A 16,434-nucleotide genomic window follows, 5' to 3' on the forward strand; every position below is an offset into this window, starting at 1 on the left:
GATGTTTCTGCATTTCCACCCCTTGATCCAGAGGGGTGAATATTTTTGGATGGCGTTGTGCAGCCATAGACTGGTGAATTCATGCCTCGCCACACCCGCTGCCTCAATTTCCCCAGGTGTGAAATATACACCGTGGAAATGTCCCAGGGCTGTGATTTAGTGGAGGGCGGGCGGGCACTGAGGTTGCAGGCAGTCCACACGCGGTCTGGGGAGCTAGGGGGCAAGAAGGTGGGAGGTGGAGAGCGAGGGGAGGGGTCAGAGCGAGGAGGAGCCGGGGGCGGGCCGGAGCGGAGCTTCGGGCGCAGGGCCGGGCTGGAAGGTCTGAGAGGACGCGCGCCAGCGCCGGCGATGGGCCCCGCTGCGCGGCTGGCAGCGCTGCTGGCGGTGCTGACGCTCCAGGCAGGGAACCCGGCCGGGGTCGCGGCGCGCGGGGACACGTTCTCGGCGCTGACCAGTGTGGCGCGCGCCCTGGAGCCCGAGCGCCGGCTGCTGGGACTGCTGCGGCGCTACCTGCGCGGGGAGGAGGCGCGGCTGCGGGATCTGACCAGGTGAGGGCACGAGGGTGGGGTCTGAGTAGGGGAGACCGAGTCAGAGGACGAGGCCAAGACACTGTGCCACGGTGGGGGTGGTGGCGGGGGGGGAGGGGTAACTCTTAGGTTCATCGTCACCCTGCCGGGACCTCACACGCGGTGTCTCACGGTGAGACTGCGAAACCATGGCCCAGTGTGACTCCCCAGATACACCGTCATCCTGTGTGGGACCTCAAGACACTGTGTCACACTGTGTAGGACCTCTGACTCTGTCCCTCACACACACACACACAGTGACCCCCATCCAACATCGCACCGCCAAGTTGATACACTGTGGAAAAGTGTGGTGCAGCGACTTTGAGGCGGAGTAGGGCTGCACAAGGTGCTGGGTCAAGCTGTGTGGGCCCCCAGGCTCTGTGTCACAGAGACACAACGACATTGCAAGAGTGAAATGGAGAGAAGAGTGACACTGTAGCCACACATGTGTTGACCGTGTGATCCAGGGAACTGATGTTTAGTATGGGGTGACATTCTGTGACCATGTATGAGATTTACATGTCATTGAGACTGAGTAGGCATGACACTATGGATATCAGTCTGCATGTGAAGGATGCCGAGTAATTGTCCAGGTCACTGTATGAATAATGCTTTGTGTTCATCAGTTTATTCAACACGTATGTTTGAGTGCCTACCATGAGCCAAGCACTGTTCCAGGCACTAGGGAGAGAATGGTGAACAAGACCAAACCCTGCCCTCTAGGAGCTCCGAGTCTGTAACATCATGATTGTTCATCTGAGATGTCCATCCTTCCCCTTGCTTTCTGCTCTCCCTTCTCTTTACACATGTAACAGCTCTAAATACTATAACTGAGATGTTATATGAATATGAAAGTATTTGACACCAAGAAAACACTGGGCAAAACCATAGTTGATGCTAGGGGATGCTGAGTGTAGCACACACTGGCAGATGCTCAGCCAATGTTGTTTTGCTATACAGTCAACAAACTACTGTAAGACTTGGAACACTGAGGCACTGTCATCATGTATTGACTCTGCAGTGTCAAACAATGAAAGATGAATGACTGGATATGATACCATGTGTATGAATATGTGCTGTGCACCTTCTCTCGGGACACTGAGAAGCTCACAATATGAGAAACAGAGGTGTAACCACATAGTTATCTGAATATATTAATACTGTATTTATATCTTGTGACCCTCAGCTGAGCTGAGACCACAGAGGGTTATCTCACAATGTGCCGCTGATAAAACTGTGAGTGAGTGTATGCGGTAGTAATACTGTTTCCAGGCCATATGGGAAGAAGGTGTGAGGGCCACTATGGCTGTATGGGAGCGCCCATGTAGAAGAGAATCAGTTTGTGTGAGGAAGTGTATGTGAGAGATCTTGTTTGTTACTCAATGGTGACTGAATGATGATGTAATTTGATACATGGTCTTAAGTATGTAGTTTGCTTATAAGTAGTTGTATGCATGTTTAAATTTACTGTTAGTTTGAAATAGCATGATGATACACACACATGTAGAGTATATGTAAGTGTGTATTACTTATAACAATAAACGATTATAATTTCAATAACTCTTGTCACTCTTTGGAGTAGCATAGTTGCCTAGTGTTCTGTGGGCCCATGCTTACAGAGCAAAATGACATAATTTTGTTCTTAATCCACATTCATTGGAGTCCAAGTTCATTGGTGGAAGTAGAACAGACCCTTCTCTTTATTCAAGATGCCATCCTGCTCCCTGCTACTCATGTGCTTGTTCTCATACCACTAATCTCTTTATTTGAGTGGCTTAGATAGAGATGGGTGTCAGAATCCTGATGCCGGGCCTCTTGGGGAACAGGTTCAGAAGAGAGAGCTTGCAGTGTTGATCACTTCTTCTTTGAATTTCTAAATTTAGAAATTAAATATTTTTGGTGTTGAAACTACTACTCCCTACCCCAAGTTAATGAATAAAAATTATACTAGTTATATTGGGTTGCCCAAAACGTTCGTTCGGGTTTTTCCGTAACATCTTCCAAAAACCTGAATGAACTTTCTGGCCAACCCAATAATATATACAGTTGTATACTAGTATAGTATTACGAATACTAGTTATATAATATTTAGCTAACCTCTAGCTTTTTTTGTTGTTGCAGTTTAAAAAAATCACCAAGATTTAAAAAGTAGTATCAGCAGCAATTATTTCTGTGCTAGGAATTAAGCATTCAGAATATCTCAGAAGAACCGAGACAAAGCCATTTCTGAGTTCCAAAGGAGAAACATACTGAATTAAAATAGCCCATGTATTGTGGTTGGGTAACCTGTGTAGACTATGTTTAATGCAGGGATTGGGTTGCAAATTTTATGTGCAGATTCTTGAAGGAAAGGATCTGATTTTCCATTCTCAGCATTTGTTAAAGCAAAATGCCGTTTAGGAAACCCTGAGGTTTGAATTCAGCATCCAGTAACTCGGTCTCTGAAAACCAGCTGTTTGCTCAGAGGCTGAGCATAAGGCCAACGTTTAGATTCCAAACCAGCCTCAGATAGCAGTTGATAGGTTTTTTTTTCTTTGTGTGACAGAAAGATGACATACCTGAACACTGAACTGAATTATGTGCTGCAGTAGAGATCAAACCCCTTCCCTAAATAAATTGGCACCATAATACAAAGTGGGATGTGAAGAGAACAAGGAGATGTTGCTTTTGATCTGATGGGTGACTTGGAACAGATCTTCACCTCTCTGTCTTGCTTCTTTCTCTTTGTGCTTCAGTTTCCTCTGATGCCTGTTATACATTAGTTTTCAAGCACCAGATGAGGAATCTGTTTATTCAGCTGTGGAAAAGGTGATGGAAAGAAATAATAGAATGGTTGTGCCGAACAGATTCATAGAGATATTCTAGACTAGACCAGTTCTGCCATTTTATAGAGGAGGAAACTGAGGGATAGTTGGAGGCTGGGTCAGGATACCTCTCAGGTCTCCTTCCAGCTCCTCCCCATTCAACTGTCTTGTAAAATCCCTGCCCACTCAGCCTCAGTTGTCCCTGGACACTTACCCTTCAGGCTGAACTCAAGCCCAAGTCTCGGCTTGTAAGTGTTTTTGTCTAGCAGTGGAATATCTTTCACTAGGTAGTTCCATATGGAGCTGAAGCAGGAAATAATGGGTAGTAAAAAAAAAATCCCACACCCTGGAGGCTGGTTTAGTTTCAAAACCCTAGAGTAGCTGCTCTCAGATACCACTGTCTTGGGGATCAGAGACGTCCTGGGACTTGACAGGCTTCCTATTTCTTCCCTGGGGCACCCAGGCGCAGATTCTTTTTCCTTAGTTTATGCTTGAATTGAATGTTTGGCTCGCTAGAAGCACCTCTACCCGAAGCAAGTATTCTGTTTCAGGCTCTGTTTATAGTTGAGGCCCCCTTGAGAAATCCTTAGGTCTGACTGTTTCACGGGATTGAAATCCGCCACCACCCTGCCACTCCCTCTATTAGTCACTTCCATCCCTTTCCACTCACTGAAGTCCTCCACTCTGGCCAAAGGACTCTTCTATTCTCACGTGCTCTTGCATACATTCATATAAATCCATATCCTTTTCACTTTGCTCACACTTTCTCTTTTTAAAAATATTTATTTATTTATTTATTTATTTTTGGCTGCGTTGGGTCTTCATTGCTGCTCGCAGGCTTTCTCTAGTTGCAGCGAGCGGGGGCTACTCTTCATTGCAGTGCGTGGGCTTCCCATTGCGGTGGCTTCTCTTGTTGCGGAGCACGGGCTTTAGGCATGCGGGCTTCAGTAGTTGTGGCATGTGGGCTCAGTAGTTGTGGCTCGCGGGCTCTAGAGCGCAGGCTTGGTAGTTGTAGTGCACGGGCTTAGTTGCTCCGTGGCATGTGGGATCTTCCCGGACCAGGGCTTGAATCCGTGTCACCTGCATTGGCAGGCGGATTCTTTTTTTTTTTTTATTTTTTATTTATTTACTTTTGGCTGCATTGGGTCTTCGTTGCCGCACGCGGGCTTTCTCTAGTTGTGGCGAGTGGAGGCTACTCTTTGTTGCGGTGCGTGGGCTTCTCATTGCGTTGGCTTCTCTTGTTGCGGAGCACAGGCTCTAGGCACACGGGCTTCAGTAGTTGTGGCTCACGGGCTCAGTAGTTGTGGCGCACGGGCTTCGTTGCTCCGCGGCATGTGGGAACTTCCCGGACCAGGGCTCGAACCCGTGTCCCCTGCATTGGCAGGCGGATTCTTAACCACTGCGCCACCAGGGAAGTCCCCACACTTTTTTCTTTTACTTCCATTGTTGTTATTGTATTGTTTTCGAAATTAATAATTTTAAAACAAAGGGAAAAAGGTCTTAGAGGGCAGGACTGGAACTCTTAAGTCTGCCTTACTATAATAACTTTCAACGATATAAATCCTGTTAGAGGGTTAGCAATGGAATAACCATAGTATGCCAGGAAAGGAAACAGCATCTTTTGCTTGTATGAACACTCTTGTAGGACATCCGAGGAGGAGAGAAATTAATGAGAAAGATGATCACTTCTGGCCCCAACAATTCTGGCCATTTTCTGCAAATGTTGGCAAACCAGAAAGGTTGGAAGCATGCTGGATAACCCACCTGTTCATTCCCCATTACAACCATCACCAGTTTCTATATGATCTGCTTCCTAAATATCTCTCTTGAAACCATCCCATTTTCTGCTCCCACTGTCACTGTTATGGTCTTTCTGCCTCTGGTCACTTCCACTTCTAACCCCTCCTCCCCACCCTCTCACAGATTTATATATGTAACGTATCATAGTGCATTCCACTCTCACTTAAAACCTTTTGCTGCTCCTAATTGCACGCAGGGTAAAAATCAAATTTCTCAGCAAGGTCTGTGAGGCGCTCCTCACTTCTCCAGTCTAGTCTCCCCATCCTCCCAATATACCCCGTGCTCCAGCAATACTAAACGGCTTGTAATTTCCCTATTTCTCTCTGTACCTTTGCATATGTTGAACTGTCTCTGCCTGCCTTGGAAGGAGGCCTCCTTTTCCCTTCCTCATTATTTGCATTTACCCATCAAGTCAGTTTATTATCTCCTCTGTGAAACCTTCTCTGACCTGCTCCGGCCAAATTAATCACCCCCTCTGTGTACTCTCCACTAAGCCTTGTTCTTAAATCTGGTGTTGCACCTGTAATGTAATTATTTGTGATCTCAAAGGCTGCAAGTCTTTAAGATCAAGGTTATTGTCTTATTCAAAATTTTGTTCCTAGCTCCTAGAAGAATGTATTTCATTTATTCTTTCATAGAAATATATGTTGAACTTAGGAAAAAAGTGATGAGAAATCAGCTATTTTCTTGTCCATGAAACCCTTGATCGGACTTCCCTGGTGGCACAGTGGTTAAGAATCCGCCTGCCAGTGCAGGGGACGTGGGTTCAATCCCTGGTCCAGGAAGATCCCACATGCCACGGAGCAATTAAGCCTGTGAGCCACAACTACTGAGCCCGTGTGCCACAACTACTGAAGCCTGAGAGCCTAGAGCCCGTGCTCCACAACAAGAGAAGCCACCGCAATGAGAAGCCTGCGCACCACGATGAAGAGTAGCCCCCACTCGCTGCAACTAGAGAAAGCCCGCGTGCAGCAACAAAGACCAACACAGCAAAAAATAAATTAAAAAATAATAATAATAGATAAATTCTCCTTCTCTCCTTCTTCCTCTCCTTCACCCTTTCCCTCCGCTTCCCCTCCCCCTCCCTTTCACCATCCTTTCCCCCTCCTCCTTATTAAAAAAAAAAAAAAAAATCCTTGATCATTGGACCCTGTCTTGCCTGTTTATCCTCAGCTTCCAGCATGGAGTCTGACATCTAGCAAGTGACTTACTGAATGATCAAATATATGTCAAGCCTCTGTGCCTTTGGACACATTGGTCCCTGTTGGCTCAAAAAAAATACTCTCCTCCCTTCTTTGTTCTAGCTCCATGGGAAACAGTGTGGCAAAATCAGCCAAGAAAAAAAAAAAAAAAAAAATCAGCCAAGAACCCCAGCTTCAGAGTCAGGCAGGCTTGTGTTCATTCCTGGCTTTGTTGTTTACCAACAGCGTAGCCTTGTTGCAGTTTCCCCTCCTGTAAAAAGTGCATGATAAAATCTATTCTAAGCATCACTGGGGGGATTAAATGAGACAATATGTTTAAACCACTTAACAGGATGCCTAATACATGGTAAGTGCTCAATAGTAGCTATTGATATTTTAATTTATCCTTCAGAACACAGATCAGGTGCCATATCCTCTGGAAAGTCTTCCCTTACACCTTCTAACTCCCACCTGGGTTAGGTGCCCTACCTACAAATTGCCAGAGCATTTCATAGCATTATATGCTCTCTTCTCTCATAGCACATATCACAGTTTTCATAATTAATTCAACAATGTTTTTGAGTTTCTACCAGATTCTAAGTTTTGATTATAGAGTGATAAGAGAAAAAAAGATTTTCTTATTTGTGACCTCCTTGAGAGCTCCACTCTCTCTTGCCTTTGGGTCTCGAGCATCTAGCATGATAGCTGACGTACAATAATTGACCAGTGGAGACTGACTCGCTGAATGAACAAATGAATGGACCTACTTTTGTTGTGTTGGTAGATTTCATATTCTTTGTGCTTATTGCTTAGAATATTACATGAGTCTCAAGGGGTTCAGCATTTCATTTTTAACTACTCTAAATATGCATACACCATGCCAGCCTTCATTCGGTGGAGTGGTTGTATCAGTAGGTGAGATCATTCTACTCATCTCTTTCAGATTCTATGATAAGGTGCTATCTTTGCATGAAGATTCAGCAACCCCTGTGTCTAACCCTCTGCTTGCATTTACTCTCATCAAACGCCTACAGTCCGACTGGAAGAATGTGGTACATAGTCTGGAGGCCAGTGAGAACATCCGAGGTAATGAGGAGGAGGGCTGGAGGGTAAGAGAAGATTCTATCTCCAGACTTAGTGGAAAGGAGAGAGATTCTGAAGGGATGTGATGAAGGATAATGAAGTGGGTAGGTATTACTTGATCTCCTTAGCTCTAACTATTACAAAGAACTAGGTCCCTTTGTTAATATGTTTATATGATTATAATTAGAAAGCACTTTTTTTTTTTTTTTTTCAGTAAGTTTTTAGTTTAGTTTAGTTAATTTTTTTTTTTTTTTTTGGCTGCACCATGCAGCCTGAGGAACTTCCCTGACCAGAGATTGAACCTGCGCCCCCTGCAGTGGAAGCGTGGGGTCTTAACCACTGGACCACCAGGGAAGTCCTAGAAAGCACTTTCATATCCATTATCTCATTTGATCTTCAATCCTGTGAAGAACTATAGGTTATATCATCCCATTTACATACGTGTAAAAGTGATGTCTTCTTCTTTTTCTTTTTTAGATTTTTTTTTTTTTGATGTTGACCATTTTTAAAGTCTTTATTGAATTTGTTACAATATTGCTTCCGTTTTATGTTTTGGTTTTTTGGCCGCGAGGCATGTGGGATCTTAGCTCCCCGACTAGGGATCGAACCCACACCCCCTGCTTTGGAAGGCGAAGTCTTAACCACTGGACCGCCAGGGAAGTCCCTAAAAGTGATGTCTTCTAATAATTTCTATTTTATTAAGTTGCCACTACAGTGTGGTCTGTAGTAAGATCACTTTCCTATTTTACTCTACTTTGTACTTGAAGAAGTTTGTTGACTTTGGGGAAGTTAAGAGGAAGAAGAGTTTGTCCCCCAAAAGGCAAGACTCCTGGACACAGGTAGAATGGAACAACGTGATAAAGGTGCTTAGTTTTTACTCTAGAGTGTTTGTTCCTCATTCAGAAGATTTTGTTACCCTGGGAACAAAAGCAGATAAAACATTATCTTTGCTCATGAAATAGTATGAGCCTGATGATTATGGTGATTAAGGTGATGATGCCTTGCTGTATTAAATGCTCACCGCCTGTTTTTTGAATGGTAGATTGATGCTTTCATGACCTTTACAGCTCTGAAGGATGGTTATGAGAAGGTGGAACAGGACCTGCCAGCCTTTGAGGACCTTGAGGGAGCAGCAAGGGCCCTGATGCGGCTGCAGGACGTGTACATGCTCAGTGTGAAGGGACTTGCCCGAGGCGTCTTCCAGAGAGTCACCGGCTGTGCTGTCACTGACCTGTACAGTCCCAGACGGCTTTTTTCCCTCACGGGGGATGACTGCTTTCAAGTTGGCAAGGTAATGATATTCAGAGAGAGGACAAATTGCTCAGCTCTCTTTCTGGGGGATGAAATCACTGTATCCCGATTCCTTTTACATATTTCTGATCCTGACAGCAAACTTGGAAATTTGGTATTATTCCCCATTTTCAGATGAAGAAACTGAGGTTCAGAGAGGGTAAATAACTTGCCTAAGGTTACACAGTTTTAAGTAGCAGAACTAAAATTTGAACCTGCATCTTTTAACTCTGAATCCCCTGCTCTTTCCATAATAAGGAAATCACATACTTAGGACACTCTTGAGAGTGAAGGAGGTGTTATTAGCCAGGATGACAGACATAAAATGGGACTGTCCTGGGAAAAATGGCCCTATGGTCACCCTAAGTAGAGCACCCTACCAGTAGATGAAAAGCCAGGTGGAAAGGAGAAGCAGCGTCAAAGGGTGGGGGAAAGGAAAGGAAATGGTGATGTGAAGGTCGATCACGGAAACTCAGCCGCCTGAGACTTTGTGAAATCCCTTGCAACATTTCCTAGGCATTTATAAATACTAAATTAAAATAGTGCCAAAACACAGGCCATTTGGGAATTCCCTGGTGGTCCAGTGGTTAGGACTCTGCACTTCCACTGCAGGGGTCACAGGTTCGATCCCTGGTCAGGGAACTAAGATCCTGTAAGGCGCATGCTGCGGCCAATGGAAAAAAACATCGCTTTAACATTGCTTGAGAAAACAGATTTCAAGAACCTTCCATATGAGATATTTAACTGATCTTTGTCACAAGTTTTAAACACTGTTGAGGTTATTTTACAATATATTCTTTGTTAGCCTTTGCCCAAGAAGTAATGGAGTAAATCCTTTTTAATTTTGAAGATGCATATTGCAGGAAAGTGAATTTTTCCCAGCCCCTGCAGTATTCATTAGCAGATATAAGAGGGGGCCTCCTGTGTCCTGAATTGAAGTTTTGAGAATCAGTCTTCCAAATTAATGTGGAGAGGGTTGCCCTAAGCCTCTCCGTGTGCCATTTTTCCTTTTCTGAAATCCTGAATAGAATCAGAGCTGAATCATCATGTTCATGGCTAATTTAAATTGAAGCCAGTTAAAACAGTTCCATGTATGGTATCAATATATGCTTCCTTAGTGAGGCTTTTCTGAGACTAAAACCATATGTTGAAAATTCAGTAAGTCGCTTCCTAAAAGTCTCACTGGCAATCATTATTTCTGTATTTATTTACTTATTTTGAAAGATAAAACATTTCAAATATAAGAAAAGTACACATAAAATAAGAAGCAATTATCTCTATAATTGAGATGAAATATATGTTCAAATTTTGCTATATTTGTTTCAGATTTTTTTTCAGATTTTTAAAAAAGAATTTACAGATAGCTAAATACAGCCCTACTCCTTTTTCTTCTCACCACTCCCACCCTTTCTACTCTAACCTTGCCCAGGTACCAGGTGACCACTGTCCTAAACCATACAGTAAGTGCTCTTGAGTCACTCAGCACGTTGTATCTGTGAAATTCATACATGTTACGGCATTTATCAGTAGTTCATTCCTTTCTATTGCTGAGTAGTATTCCATTGTTTGAATATACCACAAACTGTTTATCCAATCTCATGTTGATGGATACTTGATTTGTTTCCAGCATCAGCTAGAATAAAGCTGCTATTAACATTCTTATGTATGTGTTTCCGTGGACATTTGTTTTCATTTCTCTTGGTTAAATACCTGGGAGTGGTATTGCTGGGTCGAAGAATAAACTTTGATAATTATTAGCATGTAGACAAATCTGTTTCATCTGCACCCTCCTCCATGGATTATTTTAAAGCAGATCAATCTTTCTATTTTCTGAAATTCTTAATTGTCTAGTTTTACTACCCTCCTGTTGTGTCGGTTGACTCTTGTTCATTATCAGTTATTTCCTGATGTAGTTTATCATTTTTGATTGTGAGCTTATTTTTAGCAGGACTTTTTCCCCTCTAAGAGCCTTTTTCTGCCCAGAGTTGTAGGAATATCCCTTCATAGAGTTTTGGGTTTTCTTCTTCCAGGTACTCTGGTAGTATCACTAGCCTTAGATCCTTTTTTTTTTTTCCCCTGTACATTACATCCCCATGACTTATTTATTTTATAACTGGAAGTTTATACCTTTTGACCCCTTTCACCCACTTTGCCTACCCCCTACTCCTGGCCTCTGGCAACCAATCTGCTCCCTCTATTTATGGGATTGGGGTTTTTGTTTGTTTTTGGTTTTGTTTCTGTGTTTGTTTCCACATGTAAGTGAGAGCATATGGTATTTGTCTTTCTCTGTCTGACTTATTTCACTTAGCATAATGCCCTCAAGGTCCACCCATGTTGTCACAAATGGCAAGATTTCATTCTTTTTAATGGCTGAATTATATAGATCACATTTTCTTTATTCATTCATCCATTGATGGACACAGGTTGTTTCCATATCTATTTCTCTGAATAGAGGCCAGACAGAAACAAACCAACTTTCTTGTCTCCTTATGACAGTGGGTAGATTTTTTTCTGGTCTACTCTTTCCCTTATGGTGTAGTTTTTCATGGGTTTCAGTTTTGTTGTTGTTTTTTTTTTAATTAATTAATTAATTTATTTATTTTTGGCTGCATTGGTCTTTGTTGCTGCACGCGGGCTTTCTCTAGTTGTGGTGAGGGGGGTCTACTCTTTGTTGCGGTGAGCAGGCTTCTCATTGCTATGGCTGCTCTTGCTGTGGAGCACGGGCTCTAGGCGCACGGGCTTCAGCAGTTGTGGCGCACAGGCTTCAGTAGTTGTGGCTCGCAGGCTCTAGAGCACAGGCTCAGTAGTTGTGGCGCACGGGCTTAGTTGCTCCACGGCATATGGGATCTTCCCGGATCGGGTCTCAAATCCATGTCCCCTGCACTGGCAGGCGGATTCTTAACCATTGCGCCACCAGGGAAGTCCCTGGGTTTCAGTTTTATGAGTGTGTCTTAATTCCAATTCCTAGGTTTTGGGAGGTCTACAGAAGGCTCATATACTGTCCTCATGTGGGTATTATAACCTAAGGTTACTAAGTACCAAGGTTACTAGAACTAACCCCCACCCCATCCTAGGCAGCTTCAGCATCTGCTCATAAGCTTATTACTTGGATTTTCAACTCCTTTTTTACTTCTGGTACCTGGGTATTTTCCAATCTTTCTTGAAAATATATAATTAAATGCTTTTTATATTTTATTCAAAATGTCTAAGTCTTTGTGGTTGGAAGGATTCCAGTTATCTCAGTCTGCTGTATTGCTGAGACTTAAAGTTCCTCATGGAAATCTTAATTAAATAAATTGTTAACAGGAAAAGTTCAGTCATTTTTTATTGTTATTCTTCAACTCAACGTTTTTACAAATAGAAAACTTAAGGACCAGAAAGATAACACAGCAGGCTAATGGCAGATGGGGGATAGGAATGGACTTAACTGTTTAGGCGGCAGAGTTGCAGTATCTCTAGGTTCTGGCCTATTTTTCTGCCTGCTGGAAATTATACCTGAATTAGAAAGAGGCCTTCCACATCTGTGACTTTATAATTCCCTGCTGTCTCCAACAGCAACTTGCAGGAAATTCCACCGGCAGTTCTGGTATTCTAGTTAACTGTAAGCTATTAGGAGACAGGAGCTATGTCTAGTGCGTGTTGCCATATTCCCCACATTCAGACATTTAATATAGGACAGATCCACTGAGCTCTCATAACTTTCCAATGTCTACCTTCATTAAGATGTCTAATGCATTATGTCACAATTATTGGTTTACTTATATGCCCCTTGATTGATTGTAAGCTCTTTAAAGGCAGGGACCACCAGGTACATTTATAAATACTCAGTAAATATTGAATAAATAAATGAATGCTTTTAATCCATTCCTCACATTGCTACCAATAGCATCTTCCTAAAAACATGACAGTCACACTCTAATTAGCTTAGCCCATATTGCCTTTTTATGTTTATTTCCTGCTTCTCTTCATCTTAGACTATAGCCACAATATACTGCTTGAACACATTCTTGCTTTTGGCTTCTGTTTCTACCATTCCCTCACTGTAAAATGCCCTTCATTCCAATCTCTGCTCATTGAAATTCTTTTCCTTCTTCAACGAAGGCTCATCTCAGATGGCACTTCTTCCGTGAAGCTTTCTGAGATTCTCAAGCATTCATGCCATTCTGCCCAGTGTTATAATTACTTGAGTTCATATCTCACATCTCCCCAGATTATAAATTCTTTAAATGCAAGAACGCTTTGTATTCTCCATGCCTAGTACATTGTCTTGTATAAAATAGATGCTTAATATATTTAATTTAAATGAATTAGAGAGAAAACTTGCCTTCTTGGGTTCCAAAGGCCCTCCACTCTTTGCAGTATCATTTCCTTTCTCTACCCATGGACTAAGGCTTTAGTGATGGTACTTATGCTCCCTGCAGGTGGCCTATGACATGGGAGATTACTACCATGCCATTCCATGGCTGGAGGAGGCTGTCAGTCTCTTCCGAGGCTCTTATGGAGAATGGAAGACAGAGGATGAGGCAAGTCTAGAGGATGCCTTGGATCACTTGGCCTTCGCCTATTTCCAGGTAGGGGAGTAAGCAGGAGGCTCACTGCTTTCATCACAGTAAGCGTAATGCTTTATATCTGCTTTACAATTTTCTAAGCATTTTCATGTCTCTTAATTTATTTCGTCTTCCCAACAGGACCAAATGTGTCAAGCAGGGCAGTTGTTTTGTTATTTCCCTATTTCTCATGTGAGTAAACTGAATCTCCAAAGAATTCCTAGCCTGTCACAAAGTTCACAGAGCTGGGATTAGAGCCCGAGTCTGTCTGATTCTGCGTTAGTACTCTTTCCAATGTACTGACTACTTTAAAGTCATCGTCTCCCATGTAGGAGGCGGTCTCTCACCTGTAGCAGCAGCAGCTGCATCCACAAATGTTTAATAGCTTCATAGTCAAGGCAGATCGCTCTTTTGCCCTGTCAACATTTCATAACTCTTTACAGATATTATGCCATGATACTGCCAATGTCAAGGAAGAAGTTTGATTGTTATCCTCTCCCGTCTGCAGTCAAGTCCAGCTGTGACGTGAATAGTGTCTGGATACACAGCTGGTGCCACTGGTCCAGAGCATCAGCTCAGTACCTCCTCCAGCTGTTGTTTTTCTTTGGCACTGTTGATCTATAACCTGTTGTGCCCCTCGTGAAAGCTCGTTTCCCTACATGTGGGAGCTGCCATCCTTTGTGTAGCTAATCCCATTTCCCACCAGAGTTGTACAGTCTTCAAGAATAGGCTGGAAAAATCACTACAGAGCCAATTCCCTAGAGTTTCCAAAACTAATAAACCATTTCTGCTCCATACATTCCTTTTTCTTTCTCCCTTTTCCTGAGAAAAGGGAGGAGGATGTGCGTGGTTCAAACCCATGTGTTGCTGCCAAAACAGCAGTGCAGCAAATAGTCCTGTTCCTCTCATGCAAGTCCCTGGTAAGTGGCTCTTTGTTGTAAAACTTTCCAAGGTGCTCTTCCCAACTCTGCTGCTTAATTGCTACATACTAAAGCTGAAACAGAATCCCTGTGATGCAACAAATGGCGAGAAGTTATTGAATTTTAATAGAAGAAGAAAATGGAGAACTGATGTGGAGACTCAGCGAAGATAAACTAAAGCAGCTCACCCTGAAAGACAGTTTTAAATACAGTGTCTGACTAATTGTTTTGCTTTTTTTCCCCTATGATGACTTAGATTTCTCCTCTTCTCACTTGTAGACTCTCCCTTTCCACAATCGTGCTTTGGTACATTTTATTCATCTTACTAGGCGTAGCTCAAATGTCACCTATTTCGTGAAGTCTTCCATAATTCTCCTCAGACTCTCCTTCTTTGTGCTCTCATAGTACATTTTTTATTTTTTATCCCACAGTAGTAGAACACATTGGCATCGTCTTATGGACAATTTCTGGTCCCCTTTTTACCCTTAGTAAATTAGGGATAAATGTCCCTCCATGGACCTTACATTATCATATAAAATTATATATCTATATATACCATGAAAAGTATAATATATATAATATTATATATAGTACTATTATTAATTCTTTTTCATGATAAATTTTAGTGAAAAATCATTTCAGTAACTACTAATAATGAGAGACAGTAGAGTGTAGTAATTAAACCATAGGCTCTGAAGTCAGGCAGACCTATGTTCAAATTCTGTGAAAACTTGGGCAACTTACTTCACCTCCCTGGACCTTAATTTTCTTATCTTTAAAGGGGGATAATAATGATGCTGTAGGAGTGTGGAAATAATTTTCCGAATAACCTTCTGAGTTTTTGTCTGAGACCTCCCTGTAATGTAAGACAGATTAACAAAAGGAACAATAAACATAAGTTAACTAACATGTATACCTCCTGTAGACATGGGAGTTATTGGGGCGGGGAGGGAGGATGAGTAACTCTCTGAGGGGATCTAAACCTCCATCTTAAATACTGTATCCAGCTAAAGACAAAAGAAAGAAGGTGTGGGGAGAGCCAGTTCTGGGAGGTGACCAGGCATAGCAAGCAAGGGTAAGATTGTTATGTAGATTTAAGTGGGTGCCTTCTCCATTGATAAGATTCTCCTCTGATGTAGAGTCATCCTTTTCTTCCAGGTACACAGGGGGAGACACCCTCACAAATGGAGATTTCCTTTATAAATGTAAATTTGCCTTACAAAAGGGCAACTTCTACTCTGGTTTGAAAAACTTCTCCTGTATCTGTTGTTTCTCAAAATAATTAGCTCAAAATAATCTTTATGCCAAAGAGGCATATTTTGGGGTGGCATATTCTGCTACCCTTCAATGCTTACCTCAAAGGGTTGTCATGAGGATTAAATGAGCTAATACATGTAAAGCCCTTAACACAATTTATGACACATATACACTCAATACATGTAATCTATTTTTATATTATACACAGTATACTCTTTTTTCATTTAACATTAGTTAGTGTACACATTTCCAAAGGAATTTAACTGGGACATCAAAAGTAACTCTAACTTTGTTCTTGATAAAATATTTTACCTTGTGATAAAGCCCTTGAGTTTTAAAAATATGTAAAATTGTATTTTAGTTCTCTTCATCTCAAAAGGGTTTGAAACTCTATAACCCTGAGTTAATATCTGACATTATAAGATATTGGTAGATTACTTAACTATCCCTCTGTTAAGTACAGAACAGAATAATTCATGATATTAAATAATTAGAAACAATCTATATGCCCAAACAATAGCAGAATGGTTAGATTGTCTGTGATGGAGCTTCTAGATGGAATAAAATACAGCCATTAAAAATGCTGTCTTGGGGCTTCCCTGGTGGCACAGTGGTTGGGACTCGAGCTCCCCATGCAGGGGGCCTGGGTTCGATCCCTGGTCGGGGAACTGGATCCCACATGCATGCTGCAACTGAGAGATAGCATGCCATAACTAAGGAGTCTGCATGCTGCAACTAAGGAGCCCGCCTGCCGAGGCTAAGACCCGGTGCAACCAAATAAATAATTAATTTTAAAAATGGTTAGGATGGTAAATTAAAAAAAAAAAATGCTGTCTCTCTTGTACACCCATGTTCATAGCAGCACTATTCACAACAGCCAATAGGTGGGAAGCTATCCAAGTATCCATCAACGGATGAACGGATAAGCAAAATGTGGTGTATACATACAATGGAATACTACTGAGTCTTTAAAAAGAAGGAAATTC

General features: G+C 42.3%; 1 protein-coding gene across 2 annotated transcripts in view; it reads left to right on the top strand.

Annotated features, from left to right (window-relative positions):
• The first annotated feature begins 333 nt into the window (after positions 1–333).
• P4HA3 (prolyl 4-hydroxylase subunit alpha 3) overlaps positions 334–16,434 on the top strand; it is a 34,173-nt gene continuing 18,072 nt past the window's right edge. Inside the window, exons 1-4 of one of the 2 annotated variants that reach the window (XM_061202869.1) lie at positions 334–548; positions 7,295–7,437; positions 8,502–8,725; positions 13,146–13,295. In XM_061202869.1, coding sequence (XP_061058852.1) covers positions 349–548; positions 7,295–7,437; positions 8,502–8,725; positions 13,146–13,295 — 717 coding nt within the window. In that variant the 5' untranslated portion in view covers positions 334–348. The other variant, XM_061202870.1, reaches the window with a different exon arrangement.

The sequence above is a fragment of the Eubalaena glacialis genome, chromosome 10 (assembly GCF_028564815.1).
Source record: "Eubalaena glacialis isolate mEubGla1 chromosome 10, mEubGla1.1.hap2.+ XY, whole genome shotgun sequence".
Taxonomy (NCBI): Eukaryota; Metazoa; Chordata; class Mammalia; order Artiodactyla; family Balaenidae; genus Eubalaena; species Eubalaena glacialis.